General features: G+C 50.3%; 1 protein-coding gene across 1 annotated transcript in view; it reads right to left on the reverse strand.

Moving 5' to 3' along the window:
* The window catches only part of ADAMTS2 (ADAM metallopeptidase with thrombospondin type 1 motif 2), a 221,796-nt gene that overhangs the window by 24,424 nt on the left and 173,750 nt on the right, over positions 1 to 23,622 (reverse strand). Inside the window, exons 7-11 of the mRNA XM_027604731.2 lie at positions 18,497 to 18,602; positions 17,689 to 17,832; positions 17,137 to 17,269; positions 15,714 to 15,827; positions 1,222 to 1,367 (exon numbers count right to left, since the gene is read on the reverse strand). Coding sequence (XP_027460532.1) covers positions 1,222 to 1,367; positions 15,714 to 15,827; positions 17,137 to 17,269; positions 17,689 to 17,832; positions 18,497 to 18,602 — 643 coding nt within the window. The remainder of the gene's footprint in view (positions 1 to 1,221; positions 1,368 to 15,713; positions 15,828 to 17,136; positions 17,270 to 17,688; positions 17,833 to 18,496; positions 18,603 to 23,622) is intronic.

The raw sequence follows: 23,622 nt of genomic DNA on the forward strand, positions 1-23,622 counted from the left end.
CCCACAGAAAAATGCACGTGTACATAAAGTCATACCCAATCCTGCGAGGCCGTGGTGGGACCCAAGGCGGGGTGATGAACCTAGGACTCAGGCTTAGGGCCCCAACCCAAATATCAAGGGGGTCCAGGTGGGTGGAGGAGGTGAGTGAAGATGGCTGGGCTGGGCTGCCCCATGAAGGGGGCGGTCTGAGTCGTTCATCGCCCACCACCCTGTATTTGGGCCTGGTGTTGTAGGGATGCCCAATCTGGAAGCTGTAAATAGGATTCTCTCTCTCTCTCTCTCTTTTTTTTAATGTGAAATTTCAGATATTTTTGTATTTTCCTGTGAACCAAGATCTTTAAAACACCAAACAGGCCAAAGAAAGAAATACAAAAGCCACACGTTTTCTGGCAGCCATGGGGCCTCCCTGGGGCTGGGGGAAGACAAGAGGGAGTGGTCATCTGTGGGGGGTCCCATTCACATGACTGTACGTGCACCCACAATCAATCCATGAGGTAGGCTGCCTCAGCCCCAGGGGGCTCACTGATGCGCCCTGAGTCACACAGAGCTGCAGGCACCCGGGTGCTCTGGCCACATGCCCTCCCTTTCCCCGGGCAGTGCACTGGGTGAGGCAAGGTGCAGGACTGGCCGGGGCCCAGACCTGAGGGATATTCACAGGGTGGGGTGGCATGGGGGGGCATTAAAGGAACCTGGGGGAGGACAGCACAGCAGGCACGGGGGCAGCCTCCCTAGGCGAGCTCTACCATGCACGCCTGGGGTGGCATGTCGCTGACCCTGCCTCTCGCCTGCCATCTGGGAGCTCAAGAGGACCCTCTTCCTTATCCCCATTTCTCCGCCGCTGCTACACCTCTGTCTTCCATGCCCTTGACCAAGAAGGGCAGAATAAGTTGGTGGCCAGAGCAGAGTGCGGGCCAGGTCGGCGGGGGGTTGGGGGGGGAATGGCCCCAGGCCAGCGGCCCAGGTGACGGAGGTTTCCAAGCCTCCAGGGCTGGCTCTGCCCCAGCAGGCTGTGCGCCCTGAGGCAAGACCCCCCCCCTGAGTCTCTGCTTCCTCCCAGGAATGGTGATGAGCAGCCCGGGCTGCCTGCCCTGACACCATCTCCAGAAGTGGTGGACAGCCACGGGGGCCCTGCAGGATATGGCCAGCCGGCGAGGGGCCTCCGAGGGCCTCGGGGACCTCAGCTACCACACAGGAGGGTGGGAAACAGCGGGGCCAACTCACTGTGGGTTGTCACACTGGCGGGTCCTGAACTTCACACCTGTGCCGCAGGTGCGCGAGCAGGAGCCAAACGGACTCCAGGCACCCCAGTTGCCATCTCGTTTGAGGATGTCAGGCGTCAGCCAGATGCAGTGTCCTTTAAAGCAGTGCTGAAAGACAGAAGGTCACTCCTATGACCCACCGTTCCAGGGCCACTCGGATGCCCCATACTCTTCAGCCTGCAGTTCCCTTGATGCCTGCTTGGCCCTGGAGGAACTGGGGGAGCAGACTCCACATCCCCGTAGAAGTTCAGAGCCCCCCATCAGGAGGCCCAGCGAGGTGCTGGCCCACTCCACTCCCCCTGATTGCCGCCCCGGCCGCCCACCATCCTCCACATCTTGTCCAGCCTGCTCTGTCCCCTCGGCCCGAGCCTGCCCCACACCCCACACCTTGTCTCCGGGCGAAGCCACAGGCGTGCCCACACAGGGCACGTTCACAAAGAAGCAACCAGCCCATCAGGCCAGCGACTCCAGAGACGTACAGGACCTACCTGCCTGTGTTTAAAGGACATACAATGGAAATGAAGGTTGGGTGACAAGGTGACACGGTAAGCATTCATGAATGCAGTGAGCACAACACTGGAGCTCAGGGAACGCAGACCTACAGCTTGAATCTGGTCACACTGCTCCCCAGCCTCCCACAGGGAGGACGCTTACACAACTTAGGGCCACTTTAGGAAAAGGATTACAACATGTAAAATACTACATCAGATCAAAAAAGGAATGCTGATTTAGAACAAGAAAAGACATCACAAAAAGTTAAAAATTTAGCAATGGACCAATACCACACACAACCAAAAGCAAAGAATAAGGATGTTTTTCAAATGAGCCGACGGCCACAACTTTTCCTGCAATTCTGAAAGCATATTCGTCCATCCCCTCTTCATATGACCCCCGAGCCATGGGTGCAGGTGCAGGAGCTGGATGGGCTCCAGGCGCCCCGGCTGCTGTCTGGTTTCAGGATGTCATTTTGTAGGTTTGTCTTCCATACGGTGAATAGAAAGATAATGCTGCCATTCCTCAGCACGCTTTCTCTGTAAGGGCCGGTGGCTATTTTGGCAATGTGATCTCAGTTGTAACTACTCAGCTCCGCCACCGGAGCATGACCGCAGCTGTAGACAACACATCAGTGAACGGACATGGCTGTGTCCCGATAAAACTTTATTTACAAAAACGGGCAGCAAGTGGAAATGTCTACAGTGGACCTATAAGGAGCTTGGTGAACTCCACCCTCAGTAAGATAACCACTTAACTGGTGAACATTATTTTTAAAAAACAACCACTTAGGGCGCCTGGGTGGCTCAGACGTTAAGCGTCTGCCTTCGGCTCAGGTCATGATCCCAGGGTCCTGGGATCGAGCCCCGCATCGGGCTCCCTGCTCAGCAGGAAGCCTGCTTCTCCCTCTCCCACTCCCCCTGCTTGTGTTCCTGCTCTCGCTGTCTCTCTCTCTCTCTGTCAAATAAATAAATACAATCTTAAAAAAAACAACACTTAAAGTATCTGGAAATTGTCTTAAAGTCGACACAACAAATGGAGAAATGTTTATTCAAGAAACATTATTCAAGATCTATGAAATCTTGGTAAGAACAGTGGAAGTCCATGGCATTTGGCCACAACTGTTGCCCATACCTTTCCCCCAGCTAAGGGGGCCAGAAGTTTTACTGCCTAGGAGATGGAACTATCTATCCTCCCTGCTCCCGGTCTGAAGCTATGGTTTGACCGTGGGAAAGGTAAACCACTGGCACTTCCCAATTCATAACTTGGTGTTACAGAAAGTTGATTCCAGACAGTAGAGGCCAAGAGGACTGGGGTTCCCATTGCTAGGTGAAGGACTCTACCCCAGGGATGTCAGGCCAAGAATACTGGACCCTGACAGCCCCTTTCCCAGCTTGCTTATAGGGCAGAGTTCCCATTCTAAAAAGAAAAAGCCAGGAAGAGTAGGGGCTGCCATCCCCATCCAGTGATCCACTCGAGGTCAGGATGTCACTCTGGGAGAAGTGGGCCACCTGGCCCCTCGTTCCAGGGCAGTGATGCAACGGTCTTCCCAGAGGGAGAGGTAGAACATCCAGCTCCATAGCTCTCCCTATGGGGACTGACCTTATTTAGAACAGAGCATGGGGAAGTTCATACCTATAGGCATTGTCTAAAACAACAGAAATCTTGATAGTGAGTTGAGCAATTAAGAGGAGGCCAGGAGCTCCATGATGCTAGTAACAAAAAGTAAAATGATAAAACAACCAATAGCATAACAAAAAGAACCAAGGCAAGACAGCTAAGAGACCTCCTGGGGTCTGGAGTAAGGCTCAAAGACTGGCAACATCCTGCTTTTGTGAAAGGCTCAGAATTTCACTGGGTCATATTGTGGACAAGTTGTACTTGAGGGCATTCTTGAAACCACACAGGAACCAGTTAGCAGCTAGTGAAACCTAACTGGGTGACACCAGTAGAGACAGAACAGCCAGAAGCTTACTAGGAAAATCAGAGAAGGAGACAGAGAGAACCGGGCTAATACCCCTGTGGGAATGGGGGACCTGTCTGGTCAGGGAGACAATGCACAGGCCCAAGGCTGTGACCTCTGGGGGGGGAGCAATATCAGTGGCTGCATACTGCAGGGCAAACAAATACAGTTTATGGAAAGAGTGTGGCCAAGTCGCTCAACAAATAAACAAGCAAACAACAGCATGACAAGGTCCAGGGGCATCAATATCCAGAGTCTCTTTAATGTATTATCTACAATGTCCAGCTTCCACCAAAATTTCTGAGACATGAAAAGAAACAAGAGACTGTTATTTGCACATGGGAAAGTAAGCGGGTGAGGGAAACTACCTTTGAGGAGGCCCAGATGTTGGACTTAGAAGGCAGATTTCAAAACAGCTCCAAGAACAAAAGGGAACCATGTCTAAAGAACTGAAGGAGAGGAAAGGACAAGTCTCACCAAATAGAGAACGTCAGGAAAGAGGTAGAAACTACTATGAAAATGTAAACAGAAATCCTGAAGTTGAAAAGGTCAAAAACTGAAGTGATAAATTCACCAAGGGCTCAGCGAGAGATCTGAGCTGACAGAAGACAGAGTCCATGAACCTGAATACAGATCAGTATTCTGCAATCTGAAGAGCAGAGAGAAAAAACAATAAGTAAAAATGAACAGAGCCTCTGAGAAACATGGGGGGACCACTGAAGTGCCAGAAGGAGAGGAAACAAAAAGGGGCAGAAAATATTCAAAGACATGATGGCTGAAAACTTCTAAAATTTGATGGGGAAAAAAATTAACCTATACACCCAAGACATTTAACCAACTCCAAGCAGAATAAATGCAAAGAGAGCCATACCCCGACACATTATAGTCAAGCTGGTGAAAGACAAAGAAAATGTCGAAAGCAGCAAGAGGAAAAAGACTCATCGTGTATAAGGAAAGCCAAATAAAATCAAGAGCTGACGTTTACTCAGAAATAATGGAGGTCAGAGGTAGTGGTGTTAACCAAGGATAACCAATAAGACTATCTCTCAACAATGAAGGTGAGACAAAAATAGTCAAAGGTCAGAGGTAGTGGTGTTAACCAAGGATAACCAATAAAACTATCTCTCAACAATGAAGGCGAGACAAAAATATTCCCACACAAACAAAAACAGGAGAATTCATGGCTAGCAGATTGCCTTGTAGGAAAATACTAAAGGAAATTATTTAGGTTGAAAGCAGGTGACGCCAAAGAATAACTCAAATCCACATGAAAAAAACAAAGAGTGCTGGGAACGTAAAATTTTCTAGAAAAACACAGACTACCAAAACCGATTCAATAAGATACAGAAAACCAGAATAGACCTATAATAAGTAAAGAGAGTAAATGAGTGATTTAAAACTTCCCATAAATAATAGCCCAACCCCAGATGGCTTTGATGGTGAATTCTACCAAATGTTTAAAGAAAAATTAACACCACTCCTTCATGAACTCTTCCAAGATACAGAAGAAAAAAGAAATTCCCTAACTCATTCTATGAGGCTAGCATTACCCTGATACCAAAACCAGACAAAGGTACCACAAGAAAAAACTGCAGACCAATATCTCTTATGGAAATAGACACAAAAATCCTCAACAAAATCCTAGCAAACTGAATCTAACAGCATATTAAAAGTGTATATACCATGACCAAGTGAAGTTTATCCCAGGAGTACAGGGGTTAATATCCGAAAATCAATCAGTGTAATAAGCCATATTAACAGAATAAAGAACAAATTGTATGATTGCCTCAAGACTCAAAAAAAGAAATCTGGCAATAGGCAACATCCTTTCCTGAAAACACACACACACGCACACACACACACACACACACAGACAAGGAATAGAAAAGAATTTCCTCAATCTGATAAAGAATATCGAGGAACTACCCATAGCTCACATCATGCTTAATCATGAAGGAATGAATGATTTCCCCCTATGATCAGGACCAAGACTTCTAATCAACATTGTACTGGAAGTTCTAGCCAGGACAAGTAGCCTTGGCATCCAGATCGGAAAAGAAGAAGTAAAACTATTTCTATTTGCAAATGACCTAATCTTATACACAGAAACTTCTAAAGAACCCACTAAAAAACTATTAGATCTAATAAAGAAATTCAGTGAGATTGCAGGGCACAAGATCAATATAGAAAAATCAATTGTATTTCTATGAACAGTTTATCCTATGAATGAACTGGAAGTTAAGAATCTATCTATAATAGCATCAAAAAGAAGACAAAAAAACCTTAGTAATAAATTGAACCAAAGAAGTATAAAACATGCACAATGAAAACTACAAAACATCGTTGAAATAAATTAAAGATCCAAATAAAGACATCCTATGTTTATGGATCAAACTGTTAATATGCTGATACTCTAGATTCAATGTAATCCTATCAAAATCCCTGCTGAAAAACTCCTAAAATTGATATGGACATCCTCACCAACACTTGTTATTTCCTGTCTTTTGGGTTCTAGCCATTCTGACAGGTCAAAGGACCAGAAACAGCCAAAACAATCTTGGAGAAGAACGAAGTGGGACAACTTGCATTTCCCTACTTCAAAGTTTAATACAAAACTACAGTAATCAAGAGAGTGTGGCTCTGCCAGTGGGATAGACAAATCTATCAATGGAACAGAATGCAGAGTCCAGAAATGAACCCTTACGTGTGGTCAGTTGGTTTCCAACAAGGGTAACAAGATGATTCAACAGAAAGGGAACAGTCTCTTCAGCAATGATGCTGAGACGACTGGATGTCCACAGGCAGAAGGATGAAGTTGGACTCCTACCTCACACCTTGCACAAAAGTCAACTGAAAATGGATCATAAGCCTAAAGGTAAGGGCTATCCTCAGAATGCAACACAGAGACAGATCTTTGTGACCTAATGGCAATGGTTTCTCAGATACAACACCAAAAGCACAGGCAACAAAAGGGAAAAAATAGATAAACTGGACCTCACCAAAATTAAAACCTTTTGTGCATCAAATGATACTGTCATGAAATTGACAAGACAACCCACAAAATGGGGGGGAAAAGTATTTGCAAACCATATATCTGACAACCCTGATAAGGGACTTGTATCCAGTATATATAAAGAACTCTCATAACTCAGTAATAAAAAGAAAAATAACTCAATTAAAAAATTAACAAAGGATATAGATAAGACATTTACCCCCAAGACATATATACCATATGAATCACCACTAAAAACATGATGAGGAGATGCTCAACATCATAGGTCATTAGGGAAATGCAAATCAAAACCACGAGACGACACTTCACATCCCCTGGGATGGTTACAATAAAAACAGATGATAACAAGTTTGGGGGAGGATGTGGAGAAATCAGAACCCTCACGCAGTGCTAGTTGGAATGTAAAAAAGGTGCAGCTGCTTTGGGAACCAGTCTGGCAGTTTCTCAAAATGTGCAACAGAGCTACCATAAGATTTAGCAATTCCACTCCTAGGTACATATCCAAGAAAAGTGACACATCCACCCATAACTTCCACAAGAATGCTCACAGCAGCATTTCTCATAACAGCTAAAAAGTAGGAACAATTCAGATGTCCATCAACTGATAAATGGACAAGCAGAACACAGCGTTCTATACAATGGATGATTATTCAGCCACTCAAAGGAACGGAGTACTGACATGTGCTACAAGATGGATGAATCTTGAAAACACTATGCTAATCAAATGAAGTCAGACACAAAGGACACATATTATATGATTCCATTGATAAGAAATGTCCAGGGGCGCCTGGGTGGCTCAGTCGTTAAGCGTTTGCCTTCGGCTCAGGTCATGATCCCAGGGTCCTGGGATCGAGCCCCGCATCGGGCTCCCTGCTCCGTGGGAAGCCTGCTTCTCCCTCTCCCACTCCCCCTGCTTCTGTTCCCTCTCTTGCTGTGTCTCTCTCTGTCAAATAAATAAATAAAATCTTAAAAAAAAAAAAAAAGAAATGTCCAGAAGAGGCAAATCTACAGAGATAGAAAGTAGATTAGTGATTGCTCAGGACTGGGGCATGCGCTGAGGGGAGAGGATGAATCACAGAGACTGCTAATGGGGACGGCAATTCTTTCTGGAGTGACAACAGTGTTCTAAAATTTGATTGTTGTGATAGTTGCACAACTCTGTGCATATACTGAAAACCACCGAATTGTACACTTCAAAATGGGCAGTTTTGTTTTATTTTATTTTTTAGAAGTCATTTATTTTTTTGAGAAAGAGAGAGAACAAGCGGGGCTAAGGGTAGAGCGACAAGCAGACTCCCCGCTGAGCGAGGAGCCCAACTCGGGGCTCGATCCCAGGACCCCGAGACCATGACCTGTTCTGAAGTCAGACGCTTAACTGACTGAGCCACCCAGGCGCCCCCAAATGGGCAATTTTAAATGTGAATCGCATCTTAACAAACCTGTTGGGTAGGCGGGGGGGGGGGGGGGGGGACCAGGTGGCAGGTGGCGTTGGTCTGTGTGTGACGGCTCGCTAACCCTGGCTCTAGCATGTTGAGGGACAGATTTTCTTTTTTCAAATTATTGATAATTTAGAGAAGTTATTGGTGGTGTCATGGGAACATTTAGAGGATCGAATCTGGAGACACTGCTCTCCAGTTTGTTTCCTGATGTGGATTTCAGGGCATTTAAGTTTTCTTGGTCAGAGCCTGATTTTAAACCCAACACTCAGTAACTGTTGCTGTTGACGTTGTGATTGTCAACACTGTCAACATTCTGAGCTTCGGATTATCTTTGACGTTGCCAACATCTCATGTCAAGTCAGAAAGACGTTTAAATGCTTCTCCCATGTGTTCATCAGATTCACTCCCCTTCATTAAGTGGATTGTCAAACATTTCAAGAACCTCTCTGTTACATCCCTATGATATTTATCTCTTCTGCCTAATGAATGGCTGCTTTGGGTTTGATCTGAAACTTTTCTTGTTACAATTAAATTTCTGAAGTTGGAGTTACTTCTCCTGATTTCTTTACTCCCTTTCCCCTTTCGTTTTCTATTAATTTTTATCTGGATTTTTAAAAATACATAAATTTGAAAATGACAAAAGAAGGTACCTTTATCCATCTATCCAAATCAGAAGCCTGTCATTTCTCCCTTATTTTACTGGAGCGTTCCAGAACAACTTTTCAAAACTGCAGTGCAACTGGCACATTCAAGCTTCATCAACATCTCGGATAAACTTTCTGCATCCCATTTGCACTCAGATTTCTCTCCTGGTCTTTGAAAATTTATTTTAGCACCCCTTATATTTTGTAATACATATGTTGTGAGGCGTGGACAGCTTTTTAACAAGCAGACCATCTGGTTACACTTAGCCTTTTTAAAGAGACAGCCAAGTCGGATCTGTGTTTAAAGGAGCCCATCTGCAAGACAGACCCCAAAAGCAAACACAAAACTATCGTCAGTATGGAAGCAGTCGTGACCTCAGGTCCAGCTGAAGCTCCTTCCGTCCAGTGACCTGAGAAGAATGAGCCACACACACAGCACATATTCCACGGCGACCCTGAGTGAGTTGGCGAGGCGGTGGAAGGAGTGAGTGTCTCTGGACGTTATTCCTGCACCTGGACAGCTGTAGTAACTTAACTGTACGTGAAAGATACTGAGACCATGTAAACAAGCCAATAAATAGACCTCAAATGCAATTTCTCCTTAGCCAAAGCCACAAAGCACCCATTGCCACTCTAAAGGCAGTGACAGAGGCATACTGAAGGGAAAGGGGGGGTGAAAAAAGAAGTGATCTTTACTTTTGCAAATGTTATGAAAACACACGACCGTGTGAACACATGGCGAGGCCCCTCTTGGGGCCTCGTAATGGGCCCAGCGGAAGTGAGAGGCCCCGGAGCTTAGGCATCCTAAGCTTCATGGTAAATTCACCTCTGCTCCTCTCTCAAAACTGCCTGCAGGCTCCTGTGCTGCAGGATTCAGACGGGCTCTTCGTCAAAGGCCCTGCATGACCAGCTCCTACCCGCCCTTCCTGCTCCATGCACCTGGCCGCTGACTGCTCTCTGAACAGACCACGCCATCTCTCCTCCCTGCCTCTGGGAATGCCTCTGCTCTGGAAGCCCATCATCACTCTACTTCCTTCCCCCACACCCAGTGCGGTGGATGCAGGAAGAGACCCCCCCCCACCCAGGCTCTTGCTCCCAGTCCTCTCCAGGACATGCCCACAGCCAACGTGCGCTGCTCAGCCCAGTCGTGCCTCTTTCCTGGGGACAGCCACAGCCAACCCCTGGTCAAGGTTGAGCACAATGTCAGAGTTGTGCCGGCCCAGAGCTTTGGGTGGGGGGCCTGCTGAGCCCCATATTGTGGCCGTATTGCTATGCGATGCCTTGTTCTCCCCCCAGGTGGTGATCCTGCCAGAGCTCCCCAGGAAGATGGCCGCAGCTGCCGTCTCCATGCCCAAGTCACTGCCAGGCGTCCCTCCTGGGTCTCACCTCTCAGACGGGCCCTTCCCTGCCTCCCTACTTCTGTGCACATCTCTGTTTGGGAGGATACCTCACTCCTTCCTCCCTCCCTCCCTTCCTGACACAGGCCTCTTGCTCTTAACCCACTGAAGGACTCCCAGACCTGCCTTCATGCCAGTGTGAACGCTTGTGAGGTGTGACAGAGGCTGCGACCCTCTGGATTGCCCCTTCTGTGCTCTGGGTAAGCGGTCAACGGCTCCACCATCATAAGGCTGGCACACGGTTGGAGAGCCTGGGGTCAGGCCAGCCTGGCTGCAGGCCACTGGTGATGCTGGTCATGTCCTTCCAGGCCATGGTTACCCCATCTCTCATCCCAAAGTGCCCCTCACTCAACCATGGAAGGGGAGAGAAGAGCCCATAGAAATGCTGGCTGGTGGCCCCCTAGCTGATGGTGCGGGGCGGGGGCACTGGCAGACAAGGAAGAGGGCCCAGGTAAGGGGATGCTGTGGAATGAACATCTGTGTCCTCTGCAAATTCATATGTGAAAGCCTAAAGCACCAATGTGATGGTATTAGAAGATGGGGGCCTTTGGGAGGTGATTGGGTCATGAGGGTAAAGCCCCTTATAAGACCATGAGAAAGACGATTCGGCAACCCCCACCAGAACCCAACCATGTTGGCACCCTGATCTCAGACTCCAGCCTCCAGAACTGTGAGAAATACAGACCTGCTGTTTAAGCCCCCAGTCTCTGGCATTTCTGTGACAACCGCCCGAGCTGACTAGGACACAGAGGGAATGAGTGCTCCTGGCATCTCTGAAGGCTGAGACTGGGACCCAACCTCTAAGCCACTGCTGGTTGAGGGGCCAAGGACCAGGACGATGGAGGAGGCCAGAGAGTGGTCCCCTTGTCCCTATTGGACAGATCAGTCCCAAGTCTGGAAATGGGGAGCTGGGCCCAGGACAACTCAGAACATCCCACAGGCCCACAGTGTGACCACCTCCTCCACAGCCTCAGCTCCAAATGCACAGAGACAATATTCATGCATCATAGGAAACATGAAGCAAGGCAGAAGGAAGGGAAAATCACCCTTCATTCCACCGCTCAGAAGTCATCCTTCCAATATTTTGATTTATTTCCTCCTGGATGACTGTGAGCATTTAACATTACCCCAAATGAACAATTGCATACTCTGATACCTCAGTGCCATTATTTAAAAGAACATGCTTAACGTTTTTAAAATGCTCTATGAACATACGTTTAAATGCCTACAAATATTTCATGCAACAGAGAGAGAGGCTTGAACATTTAAAAGCACGAAGTCGCTTGTCCTGAGTGAATTCTGAGCCCAAGGACAAGCTGACGGGGCTGCTTCGCGGGCTAAGTACCATGGACAGTGCTAACGCACCTGGGCAGGGGCTGGGAATTCTGCTGGGTTGCTCTGAGAGCCTGCTCTCTTTCAGGGAAGTGTGTGTTTAACAGTTCAGAACCACTGCCATCCTCAACCTTCCTCCACCCACCAGCATGTCCTGAGTGGGTACCACGTGCCAGGAACCTGAGCTGTGAGGGCCGGTGAGCTGGACACTTAGGTGACTTGCTAGAGGGAGAAAGGATGGCTCCAGGTCCCTCGTGAGGAAGGAGACCCAGGGCTCCAACTCCCAGGCCCAGATCCTGGGCTTTCCCTGTCACTATGCCTGCCCGCCCATTCTCAACTGTGCTGGGAAACAGGAAGCTTGACACAGGAGCATCTCGGGGCCTTTCCACAGGGCATGCATCTCTGAAACAGAAATCATGAAAACTGGGGGTGGGTGTTGCTTCCCCAAGATGCTGCATGCGAATGTGAGAGCATATGGAGGACTCTTTCCTGCCCACAGACACATGAGGCAGGAGCCATCTTTGACCCCCTCCCTGGGCCTGCATGCCGCCCTCTGCCCTGACTCTGGCTCACGCAGGGAGGGCAAGGTGAGCCCACCAGCCTGGCCTGCAGGGCAGAGGCACCTGGGAGCACCCTCTGTGCTGCGCCTGACCCTGCTCTAGAGTATCCAGGGCATGCCTGTTGCCAGCACCCTCAACAGGGTGGGACAGAAGCAGGCTATCACCATGGCCTCCTAGGGAGCCATGTGGAGTCACTGTGTCTTTTGTTTTCTGGATTCTGACCCTAAAGCGACTGCCCCTCTCAGGATTAGCCAATTTCTAGAGACAGTAAACAACTCCTGCAATTGCGTGATTTTTAAATGCAAACCAACCATTCCAGGGGTTACGATCCAAACACATCCTCTTGTCAGGCTCTCATACTCAAGGCCACCATCCCCTGCCCAAATCACCCCAGGGGCGGGTACCAGACGACTAAGGGCTCTGGCCCAGAACGCACTGACATCATTCACACTGGCCGATCCGAAGCCTGCTTACCCTGCCTCGCCTGTTCCTTTCTACAGAAACCATATCTGCCCCCACCCTTTGCCTCCTGGCCCACCCCGGGCCTTCCACGCATGGCTCCCTGCAGGCTTTCTTTCTGGGATCTGTGAGAAACAAACTGGGTTTTCACTGGTAATCATCTTCTGGTCTGCCGGCCTCACTCCGCCTCAAATTTTATATTAATATGTTGTATTTCAAAACACCAGCCTTCCCCATCTCATCTGCCCTCTCTGGCCTTCCTCAGCAGGCTCCCGCTCGGCATGCTCTCCCATCTGGATTGCTCGTCTCACTTCCCCCTACCTTCTGGGCTTCAGCGGGGGTCACCGACAGGGAAGCCTCTCTGACCTTCCCAACAGGGCACTCATGACCTCACTACCGGTCTCGGCCACCTCTTCCCGCTCGCGGCTGACCCCCACCGATGGTGAGGCCTGAAGGAGGCAGAGGAGGCAGAGGGGGCCGACACATACAGTGGATGTGAATGAATGAATACTGTGGACCTGAGGTGGCCAAGCAGCCGGATGCGCAGGCCCACTGCTCGCTTCTTTGCCCAAGGTCAACACGCTTACCTCTCCCCTCTCAGCCAAGACCACCAGAGGGGACGATGTGCTTGGGGTGAGCTGCTGGACAGTGTGCACAGTGAGGATCCCAGGCCAGCCACACTGTGTCCCGAGCCCGATCTCTGTCCACCCCCTGCCCAGGGCTGGGGCCCCACAGGGACAGCTGAAGTCTTCACAGCCCTCTTCCCCGAGATGTCCTGCTATTTCTCCAACCCAGCCAACCCCCCCGCTCCCTCCCCACTCCCCTCTCTCCTTGCCCCTGTGGCGTTTCTCCCAGGAAAGGGAAAGATAAGGGAGGGCTGCCGCCCAAATACAAAACTGCACACAGTAATGAGTAACATATTGAAAGACACGAATGCACACAGGCAGAGGAGTCTGATAGGCCCCCAGGAGGAGCCCCTGCCTCTCCCTTTGCCCCTCCACCCACCGCCTCACACACCAAGAATTCCTGATGTGGGTCAGTTTTCGCCGTGCTGTGGCGAACCAAGGCAGGCTGAGCCCAGCTCTGCCCCCAACACATCCAGCACAGCTCTGTTTTTTTAACAAATAAAATGTAATTGTCTTTACTGGGCTAAATGAACAAAGGATCCCACCACCAAAACGAATGAAGGGCAACGGCCAGCTCGGTGGTTTCTGTGAGGAGAAGCACTTTGGCTACATCTGTGCACCTTCCTCACCAGACCCTCCCCCCTGCCCCACAAGAGAAGTGGGGCAAACAGGCCAGAATTGCAGGCATTCCCTGGCCCACCTTCTCCCAGTGGCTGGGGTTCCTGCCAGGTAAAACCTGCCCTGCAACTCTGGGCGAGTACGCCTGGGCGAGGCTGCCTCCTGCTCCATCCACCTTCTCTCTGTGCAGGGCGGGATGCAAGAAGTGAGGACACAGGTGGGGGAGGAAGCCATGCTAAGCTAGTCTCAGCCCCCAGCTCAGCGTTTACTGAGCTCATCACGGAGCTTGTGGCAAAGGCTTCAAGGCCCCCGTTCCCTCCACCGAGCTCCTGTGGGGAGGAGGGCTACATGGTTAGTTCTGGCTTCATGCGGTCCCTGGCGCATTGCTAACAACATCCCACCTCCAACTTCTAACAGTTCACGGAGTTGGGGGCCACGGCTCAATCACCTGGGCGCACCCTTAGAAATACCAATTCCCAGATCTTCAAACAAAAATCTGTAGGCAAATGTGCATAGCAGCACTATTCACAAACACCAAAAGGCGGAAACAATCCAAATGTCCCATGGATGAGCGGATAAACAAATTGTGGTCTAGCCCTACAGTGGAATATTATTCAGCCATAAAAAGGAACAAAACACTGATGCGTGCTACCATACGGATGAACCTTAAAAACCCTCGCTGAAAGCAGCCAGACACAAAAGGCCACGTACTGTACGACCCTGCTTCTCTGGGATCCCAGAAAGGGCAAATCCACAGAGTCGGAAGGCAGACTAGCAGCTGCCAGGAGCTGGAGACAGGAGGGGAATGGGGAGTCACTGTTTAGTGGGGTCTCCTTTTGGGGTGAAAACTTCTGCAACTACATAATAACGGCTGCAAGACACTGCAGGACATTGCACCTCCTTACTGCATGCAATAAAAAGCCGCTGACTTGTGTAACGTGGTTAAAATGGCAAATATTGGGTCATGTGAATTTTGCCATAATTAAAAAAAAAACAAAAACCAAAAACAAAACAAAAACCAACGCAATCCCCGATCCTTACCTCAAACCAAAACCTGCAGGGGTGAGCCTGGAAATCTGTATTTTTAAGAAGGTGTACCAAGAACTAAAATCAGCCAGAATTTAAGACCTACATGGAGGAACCTCAGGCACAGACGACTTGGGGAACTTCGTAGGCCTGATGGTGGGGCACACGAGCTGGTGTGCACGTCCCACTCCCCACCCCCACACTGTCAGGTCTGTGGGGCTGGGCTGTCACCCAGGCTCAGGCTCATCTGCACAAGCCAGCCCCGAGCAGGTGATTGGCTGAAGAGCGGGCACGTGATCTCCTCTGAGCCTGTGAGAATCAAGCCCAGAGTTTTTGGCTAAAGGACACCAGTGAGAAAAGCCAGTCTTTTGTCAAGTTGCTGGACAGTGGGAAGTGGGTCTGGGTGGCTGGCAGGTGCCGGGAGCAGCCACGGAGCTGCCTCAAGGGACAAGTGTGCTCTCCAGGGGGCACACACGGAGGCCCCAGGGATGGAGAGGCTAAGCCTGATGCTGAGCCTAGGGACCCAGTGGCCAACAGCCCCCAATGCTGACCTTAAAGTGACCCAGTCACTCACAGTGTCCGTGGTGGGTACAGAAGGCTGCTCCTGAGAGGAGTGGATTCCCGAGCGGTGCGGGGGGCGGGAGGGGGGGCGGCGGTGCTTGAAGCACAGAGAGGAGTTTTGGGACACCAGGTTTGTTCCGACAGAGAACTAGTGCGCTGGAAGTAGAGGGGACAGAAATTCTGGAGTGTCAGGTGTGAAGAGTTATTAGAAAGGAGGCAGGGGTCCACGAGAAGGCCCCCGGCCCCTCCCCACCCACCGGTGCTGCAGTGCCTGTCCCTGGAGACCCGTGCATATCACACTGCCTGCCCATTGCTCCCACTCACCTTGCCGGGTGCACACATGGTCCCGTCCAAGGGGGGCCCCTTCTTGGTCTTGCAAAAGTAAGGGTTGTCAGGGTGGCTGCACCACAGCTGCTTGCAGGGGTCGAAGGTCCGGAACTGAAAGACAGCACTGTAGCTCGGCCAGCTGCCTCCCACTCTGGGGACCCTCCAGGGGCCCGCCCTGTCCCCCCAGGGTCCTCTTGGACGGGGCAGAGTCAGGCACAGCTTGGCTGCCCAGGACAGGCCTGTGTGGTGCCCTGAGCCCCGTGTGATTCTGTGGCCGTGACAACCTCCAGCATGCAGTGGCTGCTTCCTGCCCCTGCAGCGACTGCCCCCCCCCCCGCCCAGCCTCCAGGCTTTGACCCCTGCACCTGTCATGGAGCCTGGACAGAGAGCTGGGAGCCCGGCCAGACAGCTGTCAGGAAGGCTGGGTGGGCATCCCTTTGGCCCCGGTAGGAGTGGCGGGGAGGGGCTGTCACTGCAGGGCCCCACGGGCACCTACTGTCCCCCTGCTGAGGACTCCACCTCCTAAAGCCCTCCCCTCTGCCCTTCTCTTGCTTCAGCCTTGGCCTCTGTTTCCTGGACCCCAGTCACCTCTTCTCTGGCCTTTCTGCTTGCTGTCCTTCCTCCAGGATGTCCCTGAGGGATGCAGCTGAAACTCAGACCTGGCTATGCCACTCCCCTCTTGAAACATTTCTAGAGCTCCCCGCTGCAATGAGAATCAAGCCCACCAAGCTCGTTAGGCAGCCACACAAGAGCTTAGAGCACCTGCATCAGTCCCAGAGTCCACCACTTGCTCGCTGTGGCCTTAGGCATGTCACCTAAGTGCTCAGTTTCCTCATCTGTAAAACGGGAATACTTTGCTCGCTTCCTTCCTGCGGCTGAGAGGAGCATCAGGTCAGACGCTAACACACTAGTGCTCTTGCCACGCTGCCTTGGACAGGGTGGGCCCTGAGCAGCAGACACAGTCCGTTCTGATGAGTGGGGGTCCCGCCGAGGGCTCTGCCCTAGCACCAGACCCCAGAAACGACTGGTTGCTCCTCTGTATGCTATGTGCCCTCACCTCTAGGCCTTTGCACATGTGATTCCTGCCTTCTGGAATGTCCTCTCCTCCCACTTAGCCTTTACACCTCACTTCTTTCTCAGGGAAGCCCTCCGGAATGCTGCAGGCAACACAGGGGCCTCACCAGCACTCCTCCCGCCATCCCTTGCGGTCCCCTGGTCACAGGCCTCGTCACCAGGACCATGTCTCGTCTGGCCAGGTGGGCACTGGGTGCCGAGTGGGAGGGAGCCAGCGGGTGCAGAGGGAGAGACTGCCACTCTGGAGGCCTGCTCCAGCCCGCCCTCAGGAGCCACCCAACACCCGTCACCTCCTGAGAAGCCAGTCAGACAGGGCAGGAGCACCCAGGGGTGCTCGGACACTCACCGCCGTGCACATCATGTAGCCCAGGCCGAAGTCGAAGCGGCACTGCTCGTTCATGGAGTAGTGCAGCCCTGGAAGCTGGGGCAGCGCCGGCCAGTCGTGGGCAAAGGGGTCGTCCCGCAGGCAGTCATAGGAGCTGGGGGGAACACACGGGGGCGCCACACGCAGCCTTCAGCGGGCAGCTGCGGCCCCTTCCGGAGCCATGGTGGGGGGCCCGTCTGCACCTTCAGCCCTCAGCCGTGCTGCCTCAGTTTCCCTGCTGCATCTTTTTTCCTTGGTAAGCTCCCCGGGCATCCCATTAAAGGTGCAGCTTCTGTGCCCACTTTCCATTCAGGGCCTAGCCCCCTGACAATGGGACCTCCCCCACCACGCGCACACTGACCCGCGCTGCTCTGCCTTCCCTCCCCTGCACCTTGGGCTGGAGGACTGAAGTCTGAGGCCTCGGGCGGGACAAAGGCACACTGGGGGGGGTGGGGGTGGGGAGGGTGTGCACCCGTCCTCCTAGAGCTGGGCCCAGCGCTGCGGGGTCGTCCTGCCGACACCGGGGGTACTCACTGCAGGTAGCGGCTCAGCTCCTGCTGGCTGCAGCGGGACCAGTGGAAGCGGTGGAAGGCGGCCTGCACCAGGGGCGCCATGATGCTGCCCAGCCGCACCTCGTCGCCACAGCGGTTGCCCTGCCCATCGTGCTCCATGCCCAGCCTGTGCGGGGCGGGGCAAGGCAGCCGCACTGACCTGGCAGCCGGGGGGCCGCCCCAGCCTCCCCCAGCGACTCCCCGGGGCTTTCGCTGGTCTGCCCTGAGCCAGGTTTTCCACCAGCTCTATTCTTAAAGCCAGGGGCGCGGGGGAGACCGTGTCCGGAGGCCGCCCCTCGACATCCTGCCCACCAGGGGGCGCTGTTTCTTGAGCAGGCAGCGGAGGCCGGCGCAGCCTCCGCTGGAGCCTCCACGTACTCAGCCCGTGTGGGCTCAAGTTCCTGCACGGACCCAGCGGCCCTGCGGAGTTTCCCCCAAATTCGGGGGGTGCCTCGGGGCTGCATACCTGGGTGGAGTTGTGGCTTCCCCGCCTCCGGCTCTCTAATTCCGGGCAGGGCTCCCTCAGCGCCCCGGTTATTGGTGTGTAAAAGGGGGTAAGGAGGCCCCCTGCCCAGGGGCTTGCATGGCATAATGCCTAGGAGTCTCCCAGCACCCGCATGGACCTTTGATTTGTTCCCTCAGCACAATGTGGACCTCAGGCCGGCCCTGTGCAGTGCTGGGGTCAGAACTTCCCAGGTGCTTTTCACAGAGGGCGTGTCCCCTCCCTCCCCTCCCCAGGGCACAGAGGGCCCCGATCTTCCCCACGCGACAAGGACAGCGAAGCCACTTACACGTGGCCGGTCTCGTGGGCCACCACGAATGCTGAGGAGAAGCCATCCTCGTGGTTCAGGGTGCAGCTGCGGACGGGGTGGCACATCCCAGTGACAGGAGCATAGCCTGGGAGGAGACAAAGGGCGACTCTAGCTCAGGGCCTGAATCAGGGGGATGCCCGGGCCCCAATGCCCCCCACCATCCCCAGAGCAAAGAAGCCAAACCAGCTGCCCCACGCTGACACAGCTCAGGTGACATGCGCCCCAGGCAGCCGGCCTCAGCCGTGCCCGTCACTGTCCACGCTGCAGCAGGGGTCAGTTTCCCAGGTACAGGTCTCCAGTGCTAGAGCTCCCTGCCGCCTTGGCAGCTTCCTGCCTGCTCTTCTCTTTCCTGCCCCCTCCCATCTTCGCACTTCACTGAGTGACCTTCTGGCCCCCCAGCAACACATGCCTTCCACACCTCCTCCCCCTGCTCTAGGAACCCTGGTCCCTGAGCCCACTCCCCCTCGGGAGGGCCGTCCCTGGGTCCCCCGTGGCTTCTCCCGGTCCTGTGAGACCCCAGCTAGGCCCATTTCCATAGCACACACAGGGAGCAGTGAGGATGGACCCCCGACGCTGCTCAAGGGCAGAGCCCAGGGACGAGAGCGAGCAGGCCAAACTGCCCTGCTGTCATGCAGCCAGGACTGGCCGAGAGGATGGAGGGGTAGGCCAGCTGCAGACAAGGCCCTCCGAGCGCTCAGCCAGTGAACCTGTACTCTGGCTGAGGAGAGTCTGAGCCATGTTCCTCCTGAAGCGTTCCCCTCTTCCAGGGGTCTGTGGGGAAGGAGCCCGACCCAGGCAAGGTGCCCCAGAGGCGGAGGGTGAGGAGCAGGAGTGGGGAGGGGTGGCTGCAGCAGGCCACATCCCCCTGACATAGATGCCCAAGGACCCCCCTGCCCTCAGCCAGCCCAGCCCCATCCCCACTCAAGTGGCTTAGAAAGAGCCACTGAATTCACATGTAATAGTGAGGGGACACAGTGTGTTTTCCAACCCAGTTACATTGTGCAGCTCAAAGAAGCAGTCAGGAAATGGAGACACACAGGGATCAAGGCGAGGACTGAGGAATGAGCTAGAACAGCTCAAGCAGGGGGGCCAGAAGGCCTGCAGGTGGTCGGCCCGTGGAACAGCTGAATCCTCAGGGTGGGCTGAATCTGATCGGAGGGTGGGGCTGTCCTTCAGATGTCTCCAGCCTTAGAGGACAGCATTCCCATGGGTGAGGAGGGGGAGGGGGACATGACCCTGAGACCGCACCTACCACTGAGGAAAACCAGGGAATGGGGCCTAGCCACTTGCCCCTGGATAAGATAAAGAAGGGCGGACAGAGCTGTGTGTGTGTGTGGGGGGGGGGGGGGTCTGCTAAGACACCACCTAGAGGCCCACCAAGCAAGGAGCCTCTGCCCTTGGAACCCTGACCTAGCCTCACTCCTCGCAGACCCCACGGGGCGATCCCAAGGCAATTTATTCAAAGGAAAGAGTAGAGAAGAAAAGAAGGAGGGCCTGGTGACCCGGAGTGTGCTGGTGTTAGACTTGTTTGTAAAATCATCATAATCAAACCACTGTCTTTTTCCCCTTGTAATAAACAGGAAAATCTGTATCTTTTTAAAAAAAGATTTAATTTATTTATTTGAGAGAGAGAGAATGAGAAAGAGAGAGAGAGATAGCATGAGAGGGGGGAGAGTCAGAGGGAGAAGCAGACTCCCCGCCGAGCAGGGAGCCCGATGTGGGACTCGATCCCGGGACTCCAGGATCATGACCTGAGCCAAAGGCAGTTGCTTAACCAACTGAGCCGCCCAGGCACCCAGGAAAATCTGTATCTTAAAGTATTTTTTGCTCTGCAGATTTTAAGATGATTGTTCTGGAATCAGTGTCCCAGAGCCAAACTTTGAGATCTTCTCTTTGTTCGTTGTATGCAAAGACTGCATGTGCCTATTCACACTTCCTAGCATATTGCATGGGTCTTTATGATCTGAAGGTTTGCAAAAATATCTTTATATTTTTCTTTATGCCCTTCCAGCTTATTTTATTTTGCTATTGCTCTTTTGTTTCTGGAAATCTTATTAGATAGATATTGTACCTCTTGGGTTGAGCCTCTATGTCTTCGTTCTCTTATTTTAACCTTTTTGGATGCCCTTGACTTTTTTTAAGATTTTATTTTTATTTATTTATCTATTTATTTATTTAGAGAGCATGCACAAGCCGGGGGAGGAGCAAAAGAGGAAGGAGAGAGAGAATCTCAAGCAGACTCCACAATGAGCGTAGAGATCATGACCCTAAGATCGTGACCTGAGCTGAAATCAAGAGTCGGACACTTAACCCACTGAGCCACCCAGGAGCCCCTGTCCTTGACTTTTTATTTCAGCTTCTGAATTTTCTATTTTACCCATTATATCTTTAGTTTCATAAAGATTCTTTGCTGTTCTCTAATTCTTCCTAGCAACCCGTGCTGGGTTTATGGGATGTATCTTCTCAAACATTCTGGGAACTATTACTTTTTTTTAAAAGTTCTTCTCCAGTCTCTAAATTATCTCTGTGTCCTCTAGAGTCAGTTCTCTGATTTTGTTTTGCATCTTGGTCTTTGCCAGAGAAATGTTTTGTTGACATAAACTGATCTGGCCTCTGGTCAGGATCACTCAGGAAGTCTCCCTAGTTATGCAGATATGAGCAAGTGGGCAGCAGAGAGAAGCCAAAGGTCAAAAGAGTGGAGGAAGATGCAGGGCAGTAGGTATAAAAATTCATGGAAGGAAGTGGTGGGTGTAATGAGCGTGTACATTATATAAGTATACTCATTTACATAAAAAGGATCGCTAGAATGATCAACCAGAAACTAATGAAAATGACTATCTGTAGAAAATGGGAATGGGGTAAAATGGGTCCACTCTTCTGAATATGTAGTTTATATGGTTTTTTAAAGCTCTTTCTTTTGAAGTATGATATACATCCATGAAAATGCACAAGTCATAGGATACAACAAGTGAATCATCACAAAAGGATCACACCTACGTAGCAGTCTCCCCAGTTAAGAAATATAACCACACCAGCACCACAGAAGCCCCTTCTTGCTGCCTCCAATCATGACATCCTCTCTCAAAATAGGAGGAAATATTTGCAAGTTGTATATCTGATAAGGGGTTAATATTCAAAATATATAAGGAACTCAAACAACTCAATAGCAAAAACAAACAAACAACACAATTTAAAAATGGGTAGAGGACCCAAATAGACACTTTTCCAAAGAAGACATCCAGATGGCCAACAGGTACATGAAAAGCTCAACATCACTCACCATCAGGGAAATGCAAGTCAAAAACACAATGAGGTATCACTCCACATCTGTTAGAATAGCTAGTATCAAAAAGACTAAGAAATAACAAGTGTTGGTGTGGAACTGGGACCCTTGTGCATTGTTGGTGGGACTGTAAATTGGTGCAGCCACTGTGGAAAACAGTATGGAGGTTCCTTGAAAAATTTAAAAATAGAACTATCTTTAACTATAGAACTATGATCCAGAAATTCTATTTCAGGGTATTTATCTGAAGGAAACACAAACCTAACTCAAAAAGCCATCTACAGCCCCCATGTTCATTGCAGCATTATTTATGATAGCCAAGACGTGGAAACAACCTAAGTGTCCATCAGTGGATGAATGGATAAAGAAGATGTGGTGTGTACACACACCGGAATATTATTCAGCCATAAAAGGGAAATTCTGCTGTTCACAACATGGACGGAACTTGAGGGCATTATGCTAATTGAAATAAGTCAGGCAGAGAACGACAAACACCCTGTGATCTCACTTATATGTGGAATCCAAAAATAAATAAATAAAGCCAAACTCATAGATACAGAAGCAGTGGGTAGGGGATGGGCAAAATGAGGGAAGGTGGTCAAAAGGTATAAACCTCTAGTTATAGGATCTGAGGATGTAATGTACAGCATGGAAACAGTAGTTCATAATACTGTATTGTGTATTTGAAAGTTGCTAGGAGAGTAGATCTTAAAAGTTCTCATCACAAGAAAAAAACCTTGTAACAATGTGTGGTGATGGATATTAACTAGACTTGTGATCATTTCAGGATATAGCCTGTCATTATGTTGCACACCTGAAACTAATATAATGACATATGTCAATTATATCTCAATGAAAAAAATTAAGTTAAAAAAGGAGGGGTGTCAAGCTTCATTTTTTCCCCCAATTTGGATATTTGCCTGACCTGACCATTTGACCATTTCAACCATTTGTTGAAAAGACCATCTTTCCCCTCCACTTCACAATAAATCAAGCGTCCACCCATGGGTGAGTTCAAGTCTGGACTCTGTGTTCTCATGATTCATTTGTCAACACTTGCATCAAAATACACTCTTCAACTACTGTATTTCTGGGAGCACTGAATACTTTGCTCATCTTCTCCAATTGTTCTTGACTGCTCTTGGCCCACTGAATTTCTGGATGAATATTAGAATCAACTTGTCAATATCTCCAACTATTCTGCTGGATCTGAACTTGTTCTGGAGTGCACTTGCATTCTCTTGCAGGTCAGTTTGGAGAAAATTGATTTCTTTACAATAGCGAGTCTCCCTATCCATTAGCATGGCACATCGCTTCATTGATTTTGTCTTTTATAACTTCTGTATGTGTGTTTTACAGTTTTGGGGTCTAGATCTTGGATATCTTTTGTTAAACTTATTCGTAGGTGTTTGCTATTTTTTATTCTTTTATTATTGTAAGTGGTAGTAGTTTTCAAATTTTAATTTTTTGCTGTTAGAATACAGAAATTCAATTGATTTTTATATATTGACATTATATCCAGGAAATTATTCAATAATGCTAATGACTTATTTGTAGATTCTTTTGGGTTCTCTATGTACACAGCATATTATTTTCAAATGAGAGTTTGATTTCTTCCTTTCTGACCCTTATTTTTATTTTTTTCTTGCCTTATTTCACTGGCTGGGACCTCCGCTACAATGTTGAATTGAAGTGGTGATAGCAAGTATTCTTGACCCATTCTCAGGTCTAGAGGCAATCCTTTCAACATTTCACCAGTATATATGATGTTTGCTAGAGCTTTTTTTTTTTTCTGGTAAGTATCTTTTATTACATTTAGAAC

This window comes from Zalophus californianus, chromosome 5 (genome assembly GCF_009762305.2).
Source record: "Zalophus californianus isolate mZalCal1 chromosome 5, mZalCal1.pri.v2, whole genome shotgun sequence".
Classification (NCBI taxonomy): domain Eukaryota; kingdom Metazoa; phylum Chordata; class Mammalia; order Carnivora; family Otariidae; genus Zalophus; species Zalophus californianus.